The following is a 20,203-nucleotide window of genomic DNA, read 5'->3' as shown; positions in this document are numbered from 1 at the left end:
ATCATAACCATTCTTAGAAGTAGGAGAAAGATGAGATAAAGATAAGTTATTCAGCACAACCAGGGACTTCAACTTGGGTCTTAACACCATTTCAGAAGCGGCTTTTGGAAGCTAACATCTGAGAGCGGCTGTACGTTTTCTGATGTTCCCAGGGTTCGAGCTACGTTAAAATATGTATGTGTAATCATTTAAAATATTTGAAGCTTACCTTTCTCCAAGGCATCTGAGACCCGAGGTGAATAACGGATTTAAAACCATATAAAACAGAAAGCGTAAAAACAATTCAAATTGTCAGACCGCTGAACCGGCTAATCCACACTAGAGGAGGGGTTTCCCATCAGATTGAGTGAGACAGACTGTCTGGATATGGCAAGGCATGGTACCCCATTACAGAACAGCAAATTTTCAATCATTTTGTTTTGTTTGCCACCATGGGGAACTCATGTGGATTTTCTTCTAGGCTGCTGCAAAATGGTTTGAGCTGTATCTGCCAAATAGAAGAAAAAGGAGGAGGAGGAGGAGGAGGAGGAGGAGGAGGAGGAGTTTGGATTTATATCCCCCCTTTCTCTCCTGCAGGAGACTCAAAGGGGCTTACAATCTCCTTGCCTTCCCCCCTCACAACAAACACCCTGTGAGGTAGGTGGGGGCTGAGAGAGCTCCGAGAAGCTGTGACTAGCCCAAGGTCACCCAGCTGGCGTGTGTGGGAGTGTACAGGCTAATCTGAATTCCCCAGATAAGCCTCCACAGCTCAGGCGGCAGAGCTGGGAATCAAACCCGGCTCCTCCAGATTAGATACACGAGCTCTTAACCTCCTACGCCACTGCTGCTCCACCCAGGGCCCCCACCCAGGGATGGAGCGAGGGGGGAAAGAGCCCAGTGGACTGGTGCATCCTTTGGCCCTGTGCCCCATCTCCCCCCAGAACACCCCTGCTCTGGAACGCTCCCACCATGTCCCTAGAAAGCCCTCGTCACACCCCCGCAGTGGTGTGTGCCCAGTGTGTCGCACCCCCTTTCCCTTTGGTGCTACGCCTCTGCTCCACCACAAAAAAAAGAGCTTTCAGGAAGCAATAGCTGCCTGAAGAAGTGAATCATCATCTTCATTTATAGTCCACCTTTCTTCTTACCCCTCTCCATTATTCTATACTTAAAAGACTAAAATTGGTGGGGGGGGGGGAGTCTCTGTGCTCACAACTCCCAATTAAAAGTAACCCTTGAGGATGGGACATCAAATAAGGCTGAAAACCCTCATTAAACCTGCAAAAAATATAGCTAAAAGTGAAATGCCAAACCTACAGTTCCATTCGCTAAGTTAAATTGGGCCTGTTTATTTGCTATCTTTACCACTTCTTTTCTGTCAAAAAAGGAGAGAGATAAACATTTATTAAGGTTTTTAATCATAAAAAAGCCATGACAAAATCAGATAAGGTCCCCGCCCCTCCTCAAAGAAAGCGGGAAGAAAAATGTCAACAACCTATTTTTCCCCGTTCACGGTATCATTTGTCTTTTTCTCCAGTTTTATAATGTGTGACTCTGGACTACCGCAAACTTTCTATTAAAGAAAAGAACTATCTATAATGATAATCCCGAATCTTTATGTAGCACTTCATCTGTACTATCTCACCACTTCCATCCTATAATACAGACTTGTGTTTTTATTCACATGTTGCAGAAGCAAGACATAGGAGTATATGTCTGCTTTCAGGAATCACAGTTAAACTATGGTTCGGTCACCATAGTTTGCCATTTCCTGAAAATGAGGCAGGAAATCCTTGAATCACTGCTTCCTCCTCCTTGTTTTTGCATTTATTTATTTATTTATTTATTAAGCTTATAGGCCGCCTCATTCCCGAAGGGCTCGAGGCGGCTCACAACATGGCTGTTCCAATGAGCAGCAATCAACAAATCAAATCAACAATCAGCAAATGTTGAAATGGAAGCCTTCTGGATTAGAATACCACAGTATTTGGGGATGGACAAATCCAGTGCCTTCCACAGATTGCATTCTCCCCTATGAGAGCCAGTGTGATGTAGTGGTTAAGAGCAGGTGGATTCTAATCTGGAGAACCAGGTTTGATTCCTCACTCCTCCACCTGAGTGGCAGAGGCTTATCTGGTGAACCAGATGTGTTTCTGCCCTCCTACGCTCCTTTTGGGTGGCCTTGGGCCAGTCACAGTTCTGTCTGAACTCTCTCAGCCTCACCTATTTCACAAGGTGTCTGTTGTGGGGAGAGGAAGGGAAAGGAGCTTGTAAGCCACCTTGAGTCTCCTTACAGGAGAGAAAGGTGGGGTATAAATCCAAAACTCTTCTCTTCTACAAACCTGGGATCCAAAACCCAGAATAAAACCATGTTTCGGAAGTCGGATGTGTAGACAAGAAACTAACCGGGGTTTGTTAAACACATCTGATGCGGATGTCACAATGAGCTGAAGTTTCTTTGAATCAAGAATGTCTTTGATCACAAGCTGTCTTAGTCTTGCTTTATACTACATTGGTGACGCCTCACTCACCTGGAATATTTGTGCAGTTCTGGAGGCCTCACTTCAACAAGGATGTGAACAGAATGGAGTGGACCCAGAGGAGAGCAATGGGAACCATCAGGGCCTGGAGATCAAACCCTGCGAGGAAAGGCTGAGGGACTTGGGATGGTCAGCCTGGAGAAGAGGAGGGTGGGGGTGGGGGGCATGATTTCTCGCTTGAAGTATTTGGAGGGCTGTCACTTGGAGGAGGGAAGGGAGCTGCTCCTGTTGGCAGCAGAGAGCAGGACTTGCAATAATGGGTTTAAACTATGAACAGAAAGGTTTTGACTGGATATTAGGAAAAATAAATTAACATTAAGAATCGTGCAACAGTAGAATCAGCTGCCTAGGGAGGTGGTGATCTCCCCCGCACTGGCAGTCTTTAAGTAGCGGCTAGACAAACACTTTTCTGGGATCCTCTATGTTGATCCTGCATTGAGCAGGGGTTTGGACCAGATGGCCAGTTTGGACCCTTCCAACTCTATGATTCTACGATTGTGGGACTGTGGAACAAGCAGAGTACAAATCCATCTCCCCCTCCCCCCCCAAAAAAAAGTATTCATGATGTCGAGACTTGGCAAGTATTTAGCATATAAGTGTTGCCAATCTCCAGGTAAGGCCTGGGGATCTCCCCTGATTACAGTTGATGTGGCTGTTGTGGTTGATGGTTTTTGTCAATTTCAATACAACAATTCAATAAGCCTTTATTGGCATATAAACGGTAGTATAAAAATACAGTTCCAATTAAAAAGTGAATAGTAAAAAACTTCGCGTTTGTCATACATTCAGTTTACAAACTTCTGACAAAAAACTTTGCCACTATAAGGCAACAATGAAAATCCTGACAATTTAAAAGCGTAACTACTTTATCTGATTCAGTATAATCAATCATAGAGTCTATAGCTTGGGATAACAGGCTGGATCAGAGTTCTTGGTATAATAAGCAGTTCAGGAGAATGTGTGGGATGGAATCCAGCTGTCCTATGCTATAGGTATATCGCTTGGAAGACCTTTAAGTCTTCCTCTATGTAGCGGAGATGGCATGATGTTAAATCTAGCCAGCATATAGGCCAGGGGTAGGGAACCTGCGGCTCTCCAGATGTTCAGGAACTACAATTCCCATCAGCCTCTGTCAGCATGGCCAATTGGCCATGCTGGTAGGGGCTGATGGGAATTGTAGTTCCTGAACATCTGGAGAGCCGCAGGTTCCCTACCCCTGATATAGGCTCTCCTGTGTATGGGATTCGTTTTTGTAAATTTATTTATGTGGCTCTTGGCAACTTACCAAGTGACTACCGCTGGACTCGACAGTTCTGAGGCGGATGGGCCAATGTCACACTCCCAAGCTCATTGATATGGAGAGAAGAGCAAATTTTGCTGAATTGTTTCTTTCAGAAGGCACAGAGAGTGTCTACCAAGACATTTTAAGCTGGAAAAATAGCTGTTATTAAGCTGTGAGGCCTTCAGGCTTGGAAAGTTGTAATAACGTTGTTGAAAGCGGAATGACTGTGGTTGTAAAGACACCCCCCCCATAACAAAAAAAGTATCTCCTGAGGATATTGTGGGTGAGTTTTTTCTTTCACCCCTCTCCACTGATCTCTTCCCCCTCTTGCTTCTTTGAAAACACTCTCTGATTTACTTCTGTGATAAGATCAGAGCAGGCCGAGGGATGACAGCGTTGGCATGAACCTAGCTGGAAGGGACAGGGGAATAACCGTTGAAAAATCACAGCTGGTAAATTTGTCCTGGCCAAGATTCACGGAGTGGACGGGATTGCTAAGTCAACTGGCCAATTTGTTTTACGCCTCTTGTGGGATTTTTATTAACTTTCCCGATGCCGGGTTCTTTAATTTGAACTTGCCTCGCGGTGAAACTGCAGAATGCTTCAAGAACAGCAGTTGTTTTCTGGAGTTTTCCTTCTGCCTCACAGCAGCTTTTTTTTAGATTGTGTTGAAAGTTGCGTGTGTCTAGAAGGAGGTGCAAGAAAACCAGCGGAGAAGTTCTGTGGAAGCCCAGGCCTTCTCTGAGTCTTTTTAAGTTTATGGAACAAATACCTTACAGACTAAATGTATCCATAAAATTCTCCTCCAATATGTGTTTCATAAAGCCTGCAATAGGTGTTTTGTATCAAATGGGTGTTCTACAAAATGAGCAATATGTGTTTTAATACAAATGAAACAGGTGTTTTATAATATGTGAAATAGGTGTTTCATTACATGTGCAATAGGTGTTTTATAATAGGTGGGAATAGGTGTTTTGCAATAAGTGAAATGGGTGTTTTGTACTATGTACAATCGGCATTTCATAATATGTGCAATAGGTGCTTTGTAATAGATGCTATGATGGCCCTTGTAATAGATGCTATGATGGCCCCTGTGATTGGTGTTTGGAATATGCTGCCACAGGAGGTGGTGATGGCCACTAACCTGGATAGCTTTAAAAGGGGCTTGGACAGATTTATGGAGGAGAAGTCGATTTATGGCTACCAATCTTGAACTTTTTGATCTGAGATTGCAAATGCCTTAACAGACCAGGTGATCGGGAGCAACAGCCGCAGAAGGCCGTTCCTTTCACATCCTGCAGGTGAGCTCCCAAAGGCACCTGGTGGGCCACTGCGAGTAGCAGAGAGCTGGACTAGATGGACTCTGGTCTGATCCAGCTGGCTTGTTCTTATGTTCTTATGTTTTTATGTTCTTTCCACACAAGCCCTGGCCTGAAAACATTTTGCAAATGTTTTCAAAAACCCATTTGCTCATACTCACCCCCTTGGAAATGCTTCCTGCCTGCCATTTTGTGGTAATTCTGTTTTTTAAAAAAAACTTCTTAGATTCGTAGCTATGAACCTTCAAAACTGATGGAAATACAGTGCAAGATAGCCACCGTGAGCTCAGAAAATGGTCCCGGCAAGGAAATCTGGGGACTGCAGAAAGGTGTAGGAAATGTTTTAAATAAATCACACAGCCAATGAAAACGTTTTCAAGGTGTTTTCACAAAAAGAATCACGAGGAAACAGCACAGCATGCAAATAGAGTATTTTCAGGTGAGAAATAAAACGTTAAAAGACCATGCAGAACTCCGTGGAGGAAACATTTTATTTCCTATCTGAAAACATTTTATTTGTGTTGTCCAGAGAGGGGCAGTGTTTCACAGTCGGTGAAACAGCTGTTTCATATTAGGTACAATGGGTGTTTTGTAATAAGTGCAACAGATGCAATGGGTGTTTCTTAACAAGTGCAATGGATGTTTCCTAATAGGTGAAGTAGGTGTTTTATAACAAGTACAGTCAATATTTCACGATGGTAATGGTTCCAGCTTCCTCCCCAAAATGTTCCCAGAACCAATGTAGTGGTCAGAATATCAGACTACAATCTTGGTGACCAGAGTTCCCACTCTGCCATGAAACCTTGTCAGTCACTCTCAGTCTAGCTGATCTCACATGTTCCTGAAGACTTGGGGGTGAACCCAAAGAACTTGCACTCAGTAGAGGCTCAGCTATAATGCAGCCATCACAACCTCCAGGAAAAGCGTGTTAGGATTATATATTCATAAATATGACACTCAAGCAATATGCACCGCTGTGCTTTCAGCGACAAAATTAATTGAATAATGGAAGGCAGTTACAAATGCACACTCAGTGTTATCCGACAACATACAATGGAGCGATAATAATAAAAAACCTCACAGCTGTTGGGTCCTCTGGATAAAACCCAACCTCGAATGCAGACTTCAAATTATGTTATGTCAGATGAATGTTCTTGTAGACATTAGACAGTCACATAATATAATTCTTTCAAGTAAAGTTTCAAGCTGGACAGAGAACTGTAAATCGTTCCTTCAACTAATCAACTAAACTTGGTGGAGTCTCCTTCTTTGGAGCTTTTTAAAGAGAGGCTGGATGGCCATCTATCAGGAGTGCTTTAATTGTGTGTTCCTGCACTGCAGGGGGTTGGACTTGATGGCTCTTGGGGTCTCTTCCAACTCTGTGATTCTATTATTCTAATCACAAAGATTGTCCTGTTGACTTAGGGGTGAACTGAGAAGGAAGAGGAGGGAAGGGAGTTCAGGAGAAACCACCCTCCAATGGTGCCATATCTCCTAGGGCAGTGGTGGCGAACCTTTGGCACTCCAGATGTTATGGACTACAATTCCCATCAGCCTCTGCTTCTGCCTCCTATTCACAGCTGGCTCAACACTGGGTTGGCCATGCTGGCAAGGGCTGATGGGAATTGTAGTCCATAACATCTGGAGTGCCAAAGGTTCGCCACCACGGTCCTAGGGCATAGGTGACAAACTTGCGGCCCTCCAGATGTTATGGATTACAGTTCCCATCATCCCCTGCCAGCTGGCAGGGGATGATGGGATGATGGGAACTGGCAGTCCATGACATCATGCTGGCAGGGGATGATGGGATGATGGGAACTGGCAGTCCATGACATCATGCTGGCAGGGGATGATGGGAACTGTAGTCCATAACATCTGGAGGGCCGCGAGTTTGACACCTATGTCCTAGGGCAGGGGTCTTCAAACTATGGCCCTCCAGCTGTTCATGGACTACAATTCCCATCAGCCCCTGCCAGCATGGCCAAGTGGCAGGGCTGATGGGAATTGTAGTTCATGAACATCTGGGGGCCATAGTTTGAAGACCCCTGTCCTAGGGGATTGTCTGGAGATCAGTTCATAACTGCAGGAGAACTGCAGGCCCCACTTGGAGGTAAAAGATCCCAAGCTGACTGCACAGTGCAGGCTCTGACAGCAGTGCCGAGACTGACTGCTCACTGAGGTTAAGTAACAGGATCAAAGGATTGTAAGTAATAGGACCATTAGAAGCAAGGGTGTTTCCTGTGTCTAGTATGACGGAGAGAGCTTGGAAAGGCGCTCGATTCTTCCCTTCCCAGCTGCTTTAACCAACGCCTGCTGCTCTTAGTGACGGTCCTGATTTCCGCTTGGACATTTTTCAGCCGTACGCGGTTTAGTGTGAACAAGGGAACACACTTCCTTTGAACTATGGAGCCATTATAGCAGCACCTTAATTAGAAGATGTTCATATTTCTGTCTTATTTCTGGGAGCACGTAGCTCCCTCTGGTGGCTAATTAAACATTAAACAAATTATTGCAAATTTTAAAGCGCTCTTCTTCGTAATTGCCTGTGCTGTTATTCCAGTCTTAAAAAGGGCACTCGCAAATTCAAAAGCCTGGCCTTGCTTGTACATCTCAGGTTCTCTGCTTTCATTCTTTGGTGCAGAAATGTTTTCCGTGTGCAGCATGAGAGGGAGTGTTGTGCAGGAGCACTGCATTTGGAAGGAGAATGACAAAGACTGCGATAGCAGCAGAAACTGCGAGTTTGTAAAGAAGCAAATTGGAAGTAAATTCAGAGGAGTAAATTCTTCAGCCATGCAGAGGAGTGAATTCTTCAGGACCCTTCCGCACCTGCAGAATAATGCACTTTCAATCCACTTTTGCAAGTGGATTTTACTATTCCGCACAGCTGTAAAGTGCATTGAAACTGGATTGAAAGTGCGTTATTCTGCAGGTGCGGAAGGGGCTGAACATAGAAACCTTTTGCATTCTTTAGCTATGACGTCCAAAGCACACACTTGTTCATGCACATTCACTTTAATGCCAGGGCAGGTTTTTAAATTATTGTATTGTTGAAGGCGTTCCCAGCTGGCATCAACTGAACCAGGGGGCATCCATTGAAAATGCTGGGGGGAAGAATTAGGACTAATAAAAGGAAACACTTCTTCACGCAACGTGTGATTGGTGTTTGGAATATGCTGCCACAGGAGGTGGTGATGGCCACTAACCTGGATAGCTTTAAAAGGGGCTTGGACAGATTTATGGAGGAGAAGTCGATATATGACTACCAAACTTGATCCTCCTTGATCTCAAGATTGCAAATGCCTTAGCAGACCAGGTGCTCAGGAGCAGCAGCAGAAAGCCATTGCTTTCACCTCCTGCACGTGAGCTCCCAAAGGCACCTGTTGGGCCACTGTGAGTAGCAGAGTGCTGGACTAGATGGACTCTGGTCTGATCCAGCAGGCTAGTTCTTATGTTCTTATGTTCTTAACTGGCTGTTGTGGGTTTTCCAGGCTGTGTGTCCGTGATCTGGCATCTGTAGTTCTTCCTAAGATGTTCCTTCCATTTATTCAACTGGAACCTTTCTCCTTTTTCTTCCCTCATACAGGTTGTAGACATTGACAGGTCAGAGGGCTCAAAATTCAGAATTTCTGGGAAAGGAGTGGAACAGGAGCCAAAAGGTTTTTTCAAGATTATTGAGAATACTGGAGAGGTCATTGTGACACGCCCCCTTGATAGAGAAGTGACGGCCACCTACCAGGTGAGTTCTTGCACATCATGTTGTCGTACATGTTATTATCATCTTGTTCTAACCTTATAATTTGCAAGGAGAGCCAAGGAAGTGATTTGTGATCAACAAAGGTAACTTGGCATCACGTTCAATTTTTCATATATGAAATGCATAATGTTTGAAAGGTATCTTATGGCTCCTTCAAGCATCATTGTCCTGTAGTCTCCATTATGGCTTGCATTATTGGTACTAGGACCCCCTGCACCACAGGTGTCAAACTCGCGGCCCTCCAGATGTTATGGACTACAGTTCCCATCATCCCTGCCAGCATGATGCTGGCAGGGGATGATGGGAACTGTAGTCCATAACATCTGGAGGGCCGCGAGTTTGACACCTATGCCCTACACTCACTGGCTCTGGCAATCCCCTTAAAATTCACTTTGATGATTTGGTCACGGTTTGTGATTGTCCCCATATCTACAGCTGTTCTACATGCCAAACTGTCAGTAGCAAGTACTGAAAAGGTTAGATCCCAGAGATTGGGCTTTTTGATTGACTCCTTTGCTCTTTCAAATAAGTCATGCATATTTCAAGCTTTAAAGCAGAGATTATTTGACCAGGAATATCAAAAATCGTTCCCTTCTAAACCACCTATTTGCTCTCCTGCTATATTAAAACTATCACCTTGTATGGAAGAATGGTTCAATACTTCCATAACATATCATTGAGCCTTCACGTTGCCCCAGTTCAATGTTCTTCCCTCAGAGATAGTGACCAGAAGATACCAGAGGGTCCTATTGCAGGAGAGAGCATACCTATGCTCCCAAAGCTCTGTGGACACAATCCAACATGTTTTTTCTGGATTGCCAGATGCATGTAGTTCCATGCAGTAATCTTCCCCTTCACTTACTTTGTTCCAAAATTCTCACAAATCAAGATAGCACCGTCTGATTTTTGTTTAATGAAATTGTTCCTGAGATTATTGTCATGGCTGCTAAGTTCTTTGAAGAAGTTGCTGAAGCTAGAAAGTAGACCACTGTGAGTTTTTATTTTGACCTTGTTTATTGTGTGTTATTTAAACGCCACTAAAGGAGGAAAGAAAGGAGGAAGAAAGAAAGGAAAAGACTAGCTGCAGTTTCCATAGTTGGGTGATCTGACTGGATGCTAGAGGACTGGACAGGTCACGAAGTTAGCTAGGAGCAAGAAAAATTAGGTAGCAACTGGCAGGAAGCTGGTAAGGTAATGTAAATGTAAAGTGAAGAGGGGCAATTTGGTGGTTTCTTTTGGCAACATTTTGCCCTTATTGAGGAAGAAGAAGAGTTTGGATTTATATCCCCCCTTTCTCTCCTGTAGGAGACTCAAAGGGGCTTACAATATCCTTGCCTTTCCCCCCTGACAACAAACACCCTGTGAGGTAGGTGGGGCTGAGAGAGCTCCAAGAAGCTGTGACTAGCCCAAGGTCACCCAGCTGGCGTGTGTGGGAGTGTACAGGCTAATCTGAATTCCCCAGATAAGCCTCCACAGCTCAGGCGGCAGAGCTGGGAATCAAACCCGGTACCTCCAGATTAGATACACAAGCTCTTAACCTCCTACGCCACTGCTGTTCAAAAAGGTCTTACGAGCCAGTCCTATACTGCTTTCCTGCTGTCACTCGAGTCCTGCAATTCAGAGATTTTTCATCCATTGAATTGCCTACAATTTCTTCCGGTGGCCTGTACTCTGTGTGGCACTGGAACCACTACCTGGTCGTTAGGGCTTCCAATCTGAGCCTCACATTGCCTGTGATGTCTGCCAAGTGTTGAACCCTGCAGGGCAAAGGTGTTGCTCCAAGTGAAGCTCCCCATCGGCGCAATTAAACCGCAACATCGGGCACATCAAATACATCACAGCATATGCTAGATTACAGCCTCTTTTTATTTGCTTTGGAACGAGCCTTTCTCCCTCTTTAAGCCTTGCAAATCACATTTAAAAATATATTGCAGCATGCTAGATGAGCCAGAAAGCAGATGCAAATTTATATTTTAATGGACTGCAAGTCTTTCTGAGCGACCCGTTGTATAATTCTGCCGCTCAGCAGGCCGGCCAATGCCCCGTTGCGCAAACTGCAGTCAAGAAGTTCTGCAGAAGGAGAACGTTCAACTTGATTAGCCAGTCTTTGGAAATACAATGAGCTGGAATCAATGAAGATATATTGTGAAGTCAAGAGAACAGTGGGATTCCTCCCCTCCCTTGATTTTTCTTGATACATGAAAGTACATGAGTTGCTTGAAAATCTTTTCAGTGTCTAGAATCCTTTGGGTGTGCGTTTTTTTTAAAAAAACCCCACCCCTTTTTTTCATTCAGCACTTATGAATTATTTTAAAAGCACCAACACAGAGAAAAAAATAAAAGGAATTGAACTTCCACAGAAAGGGATAAATATATTTCCAGGCTGTTATTGCAAATTGAATGGAGTTCTAGCACCCTGCAAGAAAAGAAGTGGGTCATTTAATTTGACCCAGACCTGAGAAATGTGTCCTACTGATCTAGATTGGATCACTGGAAACTTTCTGTGATGCCCTTACACTAATCAACTAAACTTGGTGGAGTCTCCTTCTTTGGAGCTTTTTGAAGAGAGGCTGGATGGCCATCTATCAGGAGTGCTTTAATTGTGTGTTCCTGCACTGGTTGGGGGGAGAACTTCAGTGGCTGCCACCCCTGAAATGATGCATCATGGTCCTTTCCCCCCCAACTGGTGTTTTTGAAACTCGCTAAATGAGCACTTTTTTTAAAAAAAAACACCTCCGATTTGCACCTGATGCCGAGCGAACGGCACTGGATGGAAGGCGCCGCTTTTAGGTGCATCCTTTTTAAAAAACAAACAAACTTACCTTCTCTCTCTGTGCAGCTCCGCAAGGACAAGGAGACATGCCCTCCGACCCCCGAGGAATCGCCTTGGTCCCTATGGCCCTCTGACCCCCGAGGAATCGCCTTGGTCTCAGGGGCGTGTCTCCTCGTTCCTGTGGAGCTGCGCAGGAAGAGGCCTTTTGTTTTAAAAAAAGGATGCACCTCCATGTGGAGACACCTCCACGGGCCACGGCAGCTCCGAGGCCGCCCACACAAAAGCGTGCGAACGGCCCCGGGGCTTCACCGGGATCATTTATCACAGTGTGCAGCCGCTTCACTGGCCCGTGCAGAGTGGGCTACATTCTGGCTCTTACCTTAAGCAAGTGGCTGTTTACTCTACCCAAGCAGAGAATCCCAGGGTTGCAGTGGCTGCGATCTTTATATTATTCATGCATACTATAATATCATATTGAAATCTGCAAGCGAGAAGAGTGTGTTCTCTTTCCTATAATGGATTGAATCTCCTGTAACCTTCTCCGCATATTGGAAATTTCTGACTATTACCAGATACTGTAATTTTTTTTGGGAGGGAAGGGAGGCTTCCAGATTAAATGCCATACCATCACTTGAGCGAAAAAGCAATTTTTCTGGAGTCCCTGCCCTAGAACACTGCCGCTGTTGTAACATACAGGGAAGATAGGTACCTTGGCTCACTTACAGATCCATCCACAGGGCCAGGCGGCTGGCCACAACGCCACGGCCTCCCCCCAGCCCCCCGCTGCTCTCACTGAAGCTTCCTGGATGCACTGCCAAGAAGCCGCCATTGGAATTAATGGACTTATGCCACCTTTTAAGGCTGTGTACATCTGAATACCGGCCTGCCAGAGCAACGAGGCAAGTGGCCGGGAGGAAGCCGGCAAAGGTTGGCTTCTCCCTAGCCCCGTGGTGGCGAACCTTTGGTACTCCAGATGTTATGGACTACAATTCCCTCCAGCCCCTGCCACCATGGCCAATTGGCTATGCTGGCAAGGGCTGATGGGAATTGTAGTCCATAACATCTGGAGTGCCAAAGGTTCGCCACCATTGCCTTAGCCCATGCCCTGGTCTGCCCCCACTTCGCTGGCAGTGGCAGCAGGGATGCCAGATGCCACATCCAGTGCCGCGTTCAGCCCCCCCCCTCCCCAATGGGGCTCTTAGAAGACCTTGAATGTTTTTTTTAACTTGGTGAAGACAGAAATGGATAACCCTGTGGTTAGAGAAAGATGAGTTTGTGAGCAATGATCTTTTTTTCCTTTCTGTTGTTAGTGAATCCTCAGCCTCTTATCATTTAGTAATTCAGCACAAAATAAAGTAAATATATATATAATTAGGATATACTTAGAAGGAAAAAAGAGAGATTAAAATACATGTGTGTGTATGTGTGTGTGTTTGTGTATACACATATTAGTGTGATTAGACTTAAGGCTCTGGTCAGTAAAGCCATACCATTAAAGGAAAGATGTCGAAATCACTGCCTCGGAGAGTGGTGGAGTCTCCTCCTTTGGAGGTTTTTAAACAGAGGCTGGATGAATATATGTCGGGAGTGCTTTGATTGTGTGTTCCTGCATTGCAAGGGGGTGGACTTGATGGCCCTTGTGGTCTCTTCCAACTATATGATTCTATGAAATGATGTCAGCAAAATGCTGACCTTTGATGGAAATTCTGTGCAGGGACTGTAAGAAGACGACGAGTTTGGATTTATATCCCACCTTTCTCTCCTGTAAGGAGACTCAAGGTGGCTTACAAGCTCCTTTCCCTTCCTCTCCCCACAACAGACACCTTGTGAGGTAGGTGGGGCTGAGAGAGTTCCAAAGAACTGTGACTAGCCCAAGGTCACCCAGCAGAAATGTAGGAGTGCGGAAACGCATCTGGTTCACCAGATAAGTCTCTGCCCCTCAGGTGGAAGAGTGGGGAATCAAACCCGGTTCTGCAGATTAGAGTGCACCTGCTCTTAACTATGACACCATGCTGGTAGTGATGGTCTCACCCAACTGTGGCTGTTGGGTTCTATTCTTTGGCTGATGATGGTTCCCCCAACAGCAGAGATCATTGCAAATTTGAACAAGAAAATAGGGCAGATGTACTACTGGAGTTAGACTCCACCTTCCCTAATATACTACTTAGACTTCTGCTGGCTTGGTCACTCATGAACTGCTCTTCTAATCCTTGTAAACAGTGTGTGAGCCAATTCAATAAATAGTAATAATAAATCCAACTCTGCGAATTGGAGGCTGTTAATACGTTGGCTGGCAGATTTGTGATGGATCAGTTATGGCAAACAAATCAGGTTCCAAAGTCATTTTGTTTCCCAGCACTGAAAAGGTGTTTTGTTTTTTTGTTTTGTTTTCATGGAGGATGCACGGCTAAAGGTCAAAGTGGAGGAAATGTAGCTGGGTAAAATGGCAATTCCAAATGAACTCTACCTGGACACTTGCAAGTGTTAGATTTTGTTTAGAGTCATGGATGTGCCCAGTAGTGTGTGTGAATGTAGTTTATAGAAACTTCTCCAGAGACATAAATGTAAAAGGTAAAACTTACATTTATTCAATCATCTTCAGTTCACAACTTTGTTCCAAGAAAAGGTAGATAGAAAGAACCCTAGACTAAAGAGATTACTTTCCCTATGACAAGTGGGCACAACTAACGCGCCATCACGTGTGTGGATGTGAGAGGATGCTGCAGTGGGAAAGGCCCCACTGAGCAGGCTGCCATTGACCATGCGCTTGGGTCAAAGGCTAGAGCAGAAGTGAAGCTAGCATGGGGAAGAAAGGAAGTTAGTGGGCGGTCTCCTGGCCCAGACAAGGAGGGCAAACAAGAGAGGCAACATCACAGTTAGAATGATATACAGCACCCCCCAGTGTCCAGGCATGCAGAAGTCGCTTATTCCAACAGCAAGTGCACCTCCCTCTCTATTCCCTGAGAGAAGGATAAAAAATGATACCCACCAAACAAATCTCTCCACACAGAGAGTGCCACAGAGAGAAACACACTTGTGGAATAGAACTGGGGGACCCCAACCCAAAGCTCAGGTGGGATTTCCTTTCCTTTCTTAGCTCCTGTGCCCTGGGCTGGTAGAAGCTGAGACTAGCCTCATGTTGCCAGTTCTTGGAAGCTAAACATGGTCAGAGCTGGTTAATACTTGGGAGAGGAACCACCAAAGCAATGGCAAACTGTTTCTGTTCTTATCTTGCCAAGAAAACCCTACCAGAAGCTTTCCAGAAGCCAGCTGGATCTTCACAGCATGTTCCACAACACCATAGCTCCATGGTGACGAACCTTTGGCACTCCAGATGTTATGGACTACAATTCCCATCAGCCCCTGTTGGGAATTGGCTGTTGGGAATTGTAGTCCATAACATCTGGAGTGCCAAAGGTTCGCCACCACTGCCATAGCTGAACTGTCCCTAATTTCCCATTAAACTGGAGCCATCAGTCCAGTCATTCTTTGATGTGACCCCATTTTGAAACCTTGCTTAATATCCCTATTCACCATGCAATTATATTACTTCCTGATGTCCACTGCAGAACAACCAGCAGGATGGATTTGAATGTGTCTGACCTGTGCCGTTATCGAAAGCTTGGAATCCTTGTACAGATTGTCACTGTAGGGCAGGTAGATGGAAGGACGAAAGCTCTTAAGAACTGATTTCCCACCTGAGATGTGTTAAATATTTCCTAAGGCAAATAAAAACTCTTCACGGGGTAGTGATGATAAATTATCTCCGTTTTGTTTCTGTGTTTTTTTCTAACAAGAGGCATTGCTGAGATAAATTTTTGCTGAGTGGCACTATCAAACATCTCCTTTGCCTTTGGTCATCTCGTAGTTGCACATTGCTTCTCACAAATGGATTTGTACTCGGCAAAAAATGCTTCTCTGAAAGATCCGTGGTTGGCTCCTATTATCCGCCTCAAACAGGGGCTCCCTGGTGGGATATTTTATCTGTTGAAGCTTTCGAGCTGACAAGTCCAAGGCTCCTGATGAGGTTATTTGGAGCCAAGCTGGTTGCCTGGAATGAGAATGTCAGGAGCAATTCCAGAGTCCAGCTTTGCAGGAGAAGACAAGCTCACCTTAAGCTTCTTGTGTTCCCAGCATCCTTTGTAAAACAGAAATCGGAGCAGGCTGAGGTTCAGATGGCCAAAGGTCCATACTTTATGATCTTGCCTTTCCTCCAAAGAACACAAACTGTGATACCTATGAGAGGGAAGAAGGTTTGCCAGTAACAGTTGCTGCTTGAAGACAAACAGAGTTGCTAAGCCCCTCATTCCCTATACCTCTACTGCTTCATCCCTTCTTCTGACTTTCATACTGCTGGGGTGGGGGGGCAGGGGTCTGCCAGACCCCACACTGTCCCAGGTGTATTCCTTGAGGCCATGCATTCTGTGATTTGATTGGCCTTTAAAAGACTTCTTCTTTGGCTATATCCTGACATTTTCTTCACCAAATAACTCGATTTTGGGCATTTTCAGGGTAAGGTTGACAGTACGCACATCCTTAGCAATGCTGTCCATCCATCGTTTCTTTGGTCTTCCACATGGGCGGTGGTCTCCAGGGTCAACCTTTAGGGTCAACGTTTGCAACCGAAGCCTCCTCCAGTCACACACACACAAAGCCTTTATTGGCATCATACAGTAAAACAATTTGTAACCTCCTCCAGTCGCAAAATGTGCCTGTAACACTGGAGCCATGCTTCCCGTGTTTTCTTTGCAATGTGTGTAATTCCAAGTCTTTGGCCCTTAAAACACTCTGCTCCCAATATCTGTGGTCGTTAGGGACCTGCAAGGGTGGGCATATGTATGGTTGGGTTGGCATTGTCACAAGGTAACACTGACAGTGTGCCATGAGACCCTAGGACCGTGGTGGCGAACCTTTGGCACTCCAGATGTTATGGACTACAATTCCCATTAGCCCCTGCCAGCATGGCCAATTTTCCATGCTGGCAGGGGCTGATGGGAATTGTAGTCCATAACATCTGGAGTGCCAAAGGTTCACCACCACTGCCCTAGGACAATTAGCCTCCCAGCCTCTCATCTCCAAGAGACCTCCTCCAAAGGCCAAGGAAGCAGACACTTGCTAGTTGATGTTCTGATGGCAGGACCATCAGTCACCATGCCATACCTTGAAAGCCAGTGTGGTGTGGTGGTTCTACGATTCTATGAAAGCAGAACCCACTTATACCCTACAAAACTCATTATTTTATTTTATTTTATTATTCGATTTATATCCCGCCCTTCCCTGAAGGGCTCAGGGCGGCAAACAACAACCATATAGACAACAAAGCATAAATAACCATAATCAAACAACAAAAGCATCAGTAAACATAACATCACAAAAACAGCATAGCATGAAATATCATAGCAAATCAATAAGCAATGGCATAAAAATATAACATTATAAACAGTATCATCAGTAATCAGAACATTACACAGAGCAAAAAGTCCATAAGTGTAATGTAAGAACTTAACAACATTTTTAACAAAAAAACCCCCATCAATAATCATAACATAATAAGCAACCTAAGGAAACGCAGATGGCGACTTTCCCTGATTTCAAGGTTCAGCAAAAGATTCTGTCCATAAAATCATGGAGGATGGATCAAGGCTCATGGGATTTGAGAAGTGTTGCTTCAGACAGGGCCATAGTCGGTCTCTGTGTCTCTCCTCACAAAAAAAGAGAAAGCGGAGTCCCATTTTTCTGCTGAAACACATTAAATTGCCTTTTTCTCACAACTGGTTGTACAGGAGAGACATCAGCAGTCACTTAACCTTGCCATTTTGCTGTTCTATTTGTGTACTTGATTTTTTTTCTCCTTTTTGCAAAAAAAGATGCATTTATCCTCTGATTATTCTGTTCCCTGCAAATCTTTGTAAGCTTCCGTCTCTGGCTCAAATCCATTTTATTTGGGCCGCCGTGTCTGCGGTTAACTTCTTTGCTGACACACTTAGGTGTGAAAAAGCCCTTTCTTCTTCCAACAAATCTATGAAAATGTCGTTTTCCTGTCAGATCTCATACGGAGAGACAAAGCAGGGAAGGAGATACCTGTTGTCAGCACAGTGTATATACGGCTGGTGTATTGAATTGATGTTTCACAGAGATCTCTGTAGGTAGAAAGGGAGAAAAAAGCTTTTTTCCCCTTTCCGTAAAGATGAAGAAAACTAGGAAGATTATAAGCTGTAAGACTTTTTTGATGGTTTGCTTTTACAGTCAAATCACAGTCAATTTCTGGCAACCCTAGCAGGGTTTTCAAGGCAAGATACATGAAGCAATATTTTGCCATTGCTAGTCTCTACCAAGGACCCATGGAGGTCCTTGGTAGCATTTTATCCAAGTAGAGACTTTTGGTGACCCTACTGGATTTTCAAAGCAAGTGACATTCAATTGTGGTTTACCTTTTTTGCCTCTGTGAAGCAATCCTGGACTACTTTAGCGATCTCCCATCTAAATTCTCCCATGGTCAATCCTTAGCTTCCAAGGTCTTACTTCCAAGAACAAAACATAACAATTTTTAGTTACAGATATAGCAGGTTGCAGGTGGAAAACAAAGCAACAGATAAAACCAAGTGGGAGAAAAAAAATCTATTAGATATAATACTGAATAATGAAAAGACAAGCCCCCCCCACCCCCCTTGATTCCTAAAACAGCCATTGGGATGGGGAATGACATAGTATAACTTGACCTTGTCAGATCTCAGAAGCTAAGCCCGATCAGTCCTTTATAGGAGGGAGCAAGCTTGTTTTCTGCTGCTCCAGAGACTCGGACCAGGAGTCATGGGTTCAAGGTGAAGGAAAAGAGATTCCTCCTAAACATCAGGAAAATTTTCCAGACAGTAAGGGCTAGTTGACAGTAAAATGCACTAGCTTGGAGTGTGGTGGAGTCTCCTTCTTTGGAGGTTTTTTTAAGAGAGGCTGGATGGCCGTCTGTCAGGAGTGCTTTGATTGTGTGTTCCTGCATTGCAGGGGGTTGGACTTGATGGCCCTTGGGGTCTTTTCCAACTCTATGGCTCATTCCGCACATGCAGAATAATGCACTTTCAAACTGCTTTCAGTGCTCTTTGAAGCTGTGCGGAATGGCAAAATCCACTTGCAAACAGTCGTGAAAGTGGTTTGAAAATGCATTATTTTGCGTGTGCGGAATGAGCCTATGATTCTATGACCATTAAAGGTGATTTTGCAGAGGAACAGAATAACAGATTGCCTCTGTTTCTTCAAAACCCTATGGGGTTACCATGAGTCAGCTATGGCTTGACAGCACTTTACGCATGCATAGGATTTTCAAAGCAAGAGATGTTAAGAGGTGATGTGCCATTGCCTGCCTCTGCATAGCAACCCTGGTATGCCTTGGTGGTCTCTTATTTAAATCCCAACCACGGTCGACCCTGTTAAGCTTCTGAAATCTGACAAGACTGGGCCTTCCAGATCAGGGCAAATGTGAGAAGTGGGGGGGGGGGCAAAATCAAAATGGGGAATTTCAGGACAGAATAGCAAGGATGCTTAATTGCTTGCATTGAAAACTTTATGGGGTCACTATAAGTTGGTTTTAACGTAACAGCACTTCCGCACACACACGAAACAACCATTGATGGTGCTAGGCTGAAGTGGACTAAGGGAGATATTTTTTCCTCATTCAGAAGGGTTAAAAGAGCTGAGAACTCCCAAATAAAGGGGAATTCCTGATCCTATCCACTGAGAGTTTAGGAGGGTCTTTTTGGTGTGTGAGTGTGGAAGGAGGCAAAGCCATGTTTTTGGCTTCTTCAGGACCCTGGACAGCACCTGCTCCCTAGCTGTAGTGAAGAAAGGCAACGAACACCAGGCGGAATGGAAAATCAACCCTGTTCTTGCTTTCATAGAAAGTGGTGATGAGAAATCTGTGAACCACATCAAAAGAGAACATAACAACAAGCCATCCAAGCAAAAGTCAAGAAGTTTATTTGGGAACAAGAAGCGGAAAGGGTAGAGTTGGGAAGAAGTAATCTGAAGTTGTCTCATGCCACTGGCCTTCAGCTCATGGTCTGAGACATTCATCTTTCTTGTTCTTTATTTCAGGGGGACCTGAAATACCAACCATGGAAATGATGGGTGGGCCCCGGGTCTGCAGAGACTGGAGACCATTGCCTTATGTCGAATCAGAACTTCAGTCCTTGTAGCACAATATTATTGATTAACTGTCAGTGATTTCCAAGACATGGAAGATCTTTCCCATGGTCAAGGATTGATAGAGTGCCCAATTTGGTCTGAAGGGATAACAGTCTACTTTTACCAGTTAGATATGTCCCCCCAAAGGGGAATGAGGGGGACCACAAATAGCACTGACTGATTTGACCTTGCCCTCTTACAGTAGCGTCCTGAGCAGACATACATCTTTATGATGCCACTCAAGTCAGTGAGTTTAAAATGCTGTTGATTATGCATGAGGTTGTACTGTTAGATCCCCAGGAAAAACCAGGTGTGTTAAAATTCTTCAGTTCTTTCCACAAGGACACGAAGAAGCGGAATGTACCCATCAGAAAGTGTTCCTGT

At 44.7% G+C, this 20,203-nt stretch overlaps 1 protein-coding gene across 1 annotated transcript in view; it reads left to right on the top strand.

Annotated features, from left to right (window-relative positions):
• Positions 1-20,203, top strand: part of CDH13 (cadherin 13) — a 714,654-nt gene that overhangs the window by 339,541 nt on the left and 354,910 nt on the right. The window contains exon 5 of the mRNA XM_048515605.1: positions 8,701-8,853. Coding sequence (XP_048371562.1) covers positions 8,701-8,853 — 153 coding nt within the window. The remainder of the gene's footprint in view (positions 1-8,700; positions 8,854-20,203) is intronic.

This window comes from Sphaerodactylus townsendi, linkage group LG14, assembly GCF_021028975.2.
Source record: "Sphaerodactylus townsendi isolate TG3544 linkage group LG14, MPM_Stown_v2.3, whole genome shotgun sequence".
Taxonomy (NCBI): Eukaryota; Metazoa; Chordata; class Lepidosauria; order Squamata; family Sphaerodactylidae; genus Sphaerodactylus; species Sphaerodactylus townsendi.
This window is presented reverse-complemented; position numbering and strand designations above follow the sequence as displayed.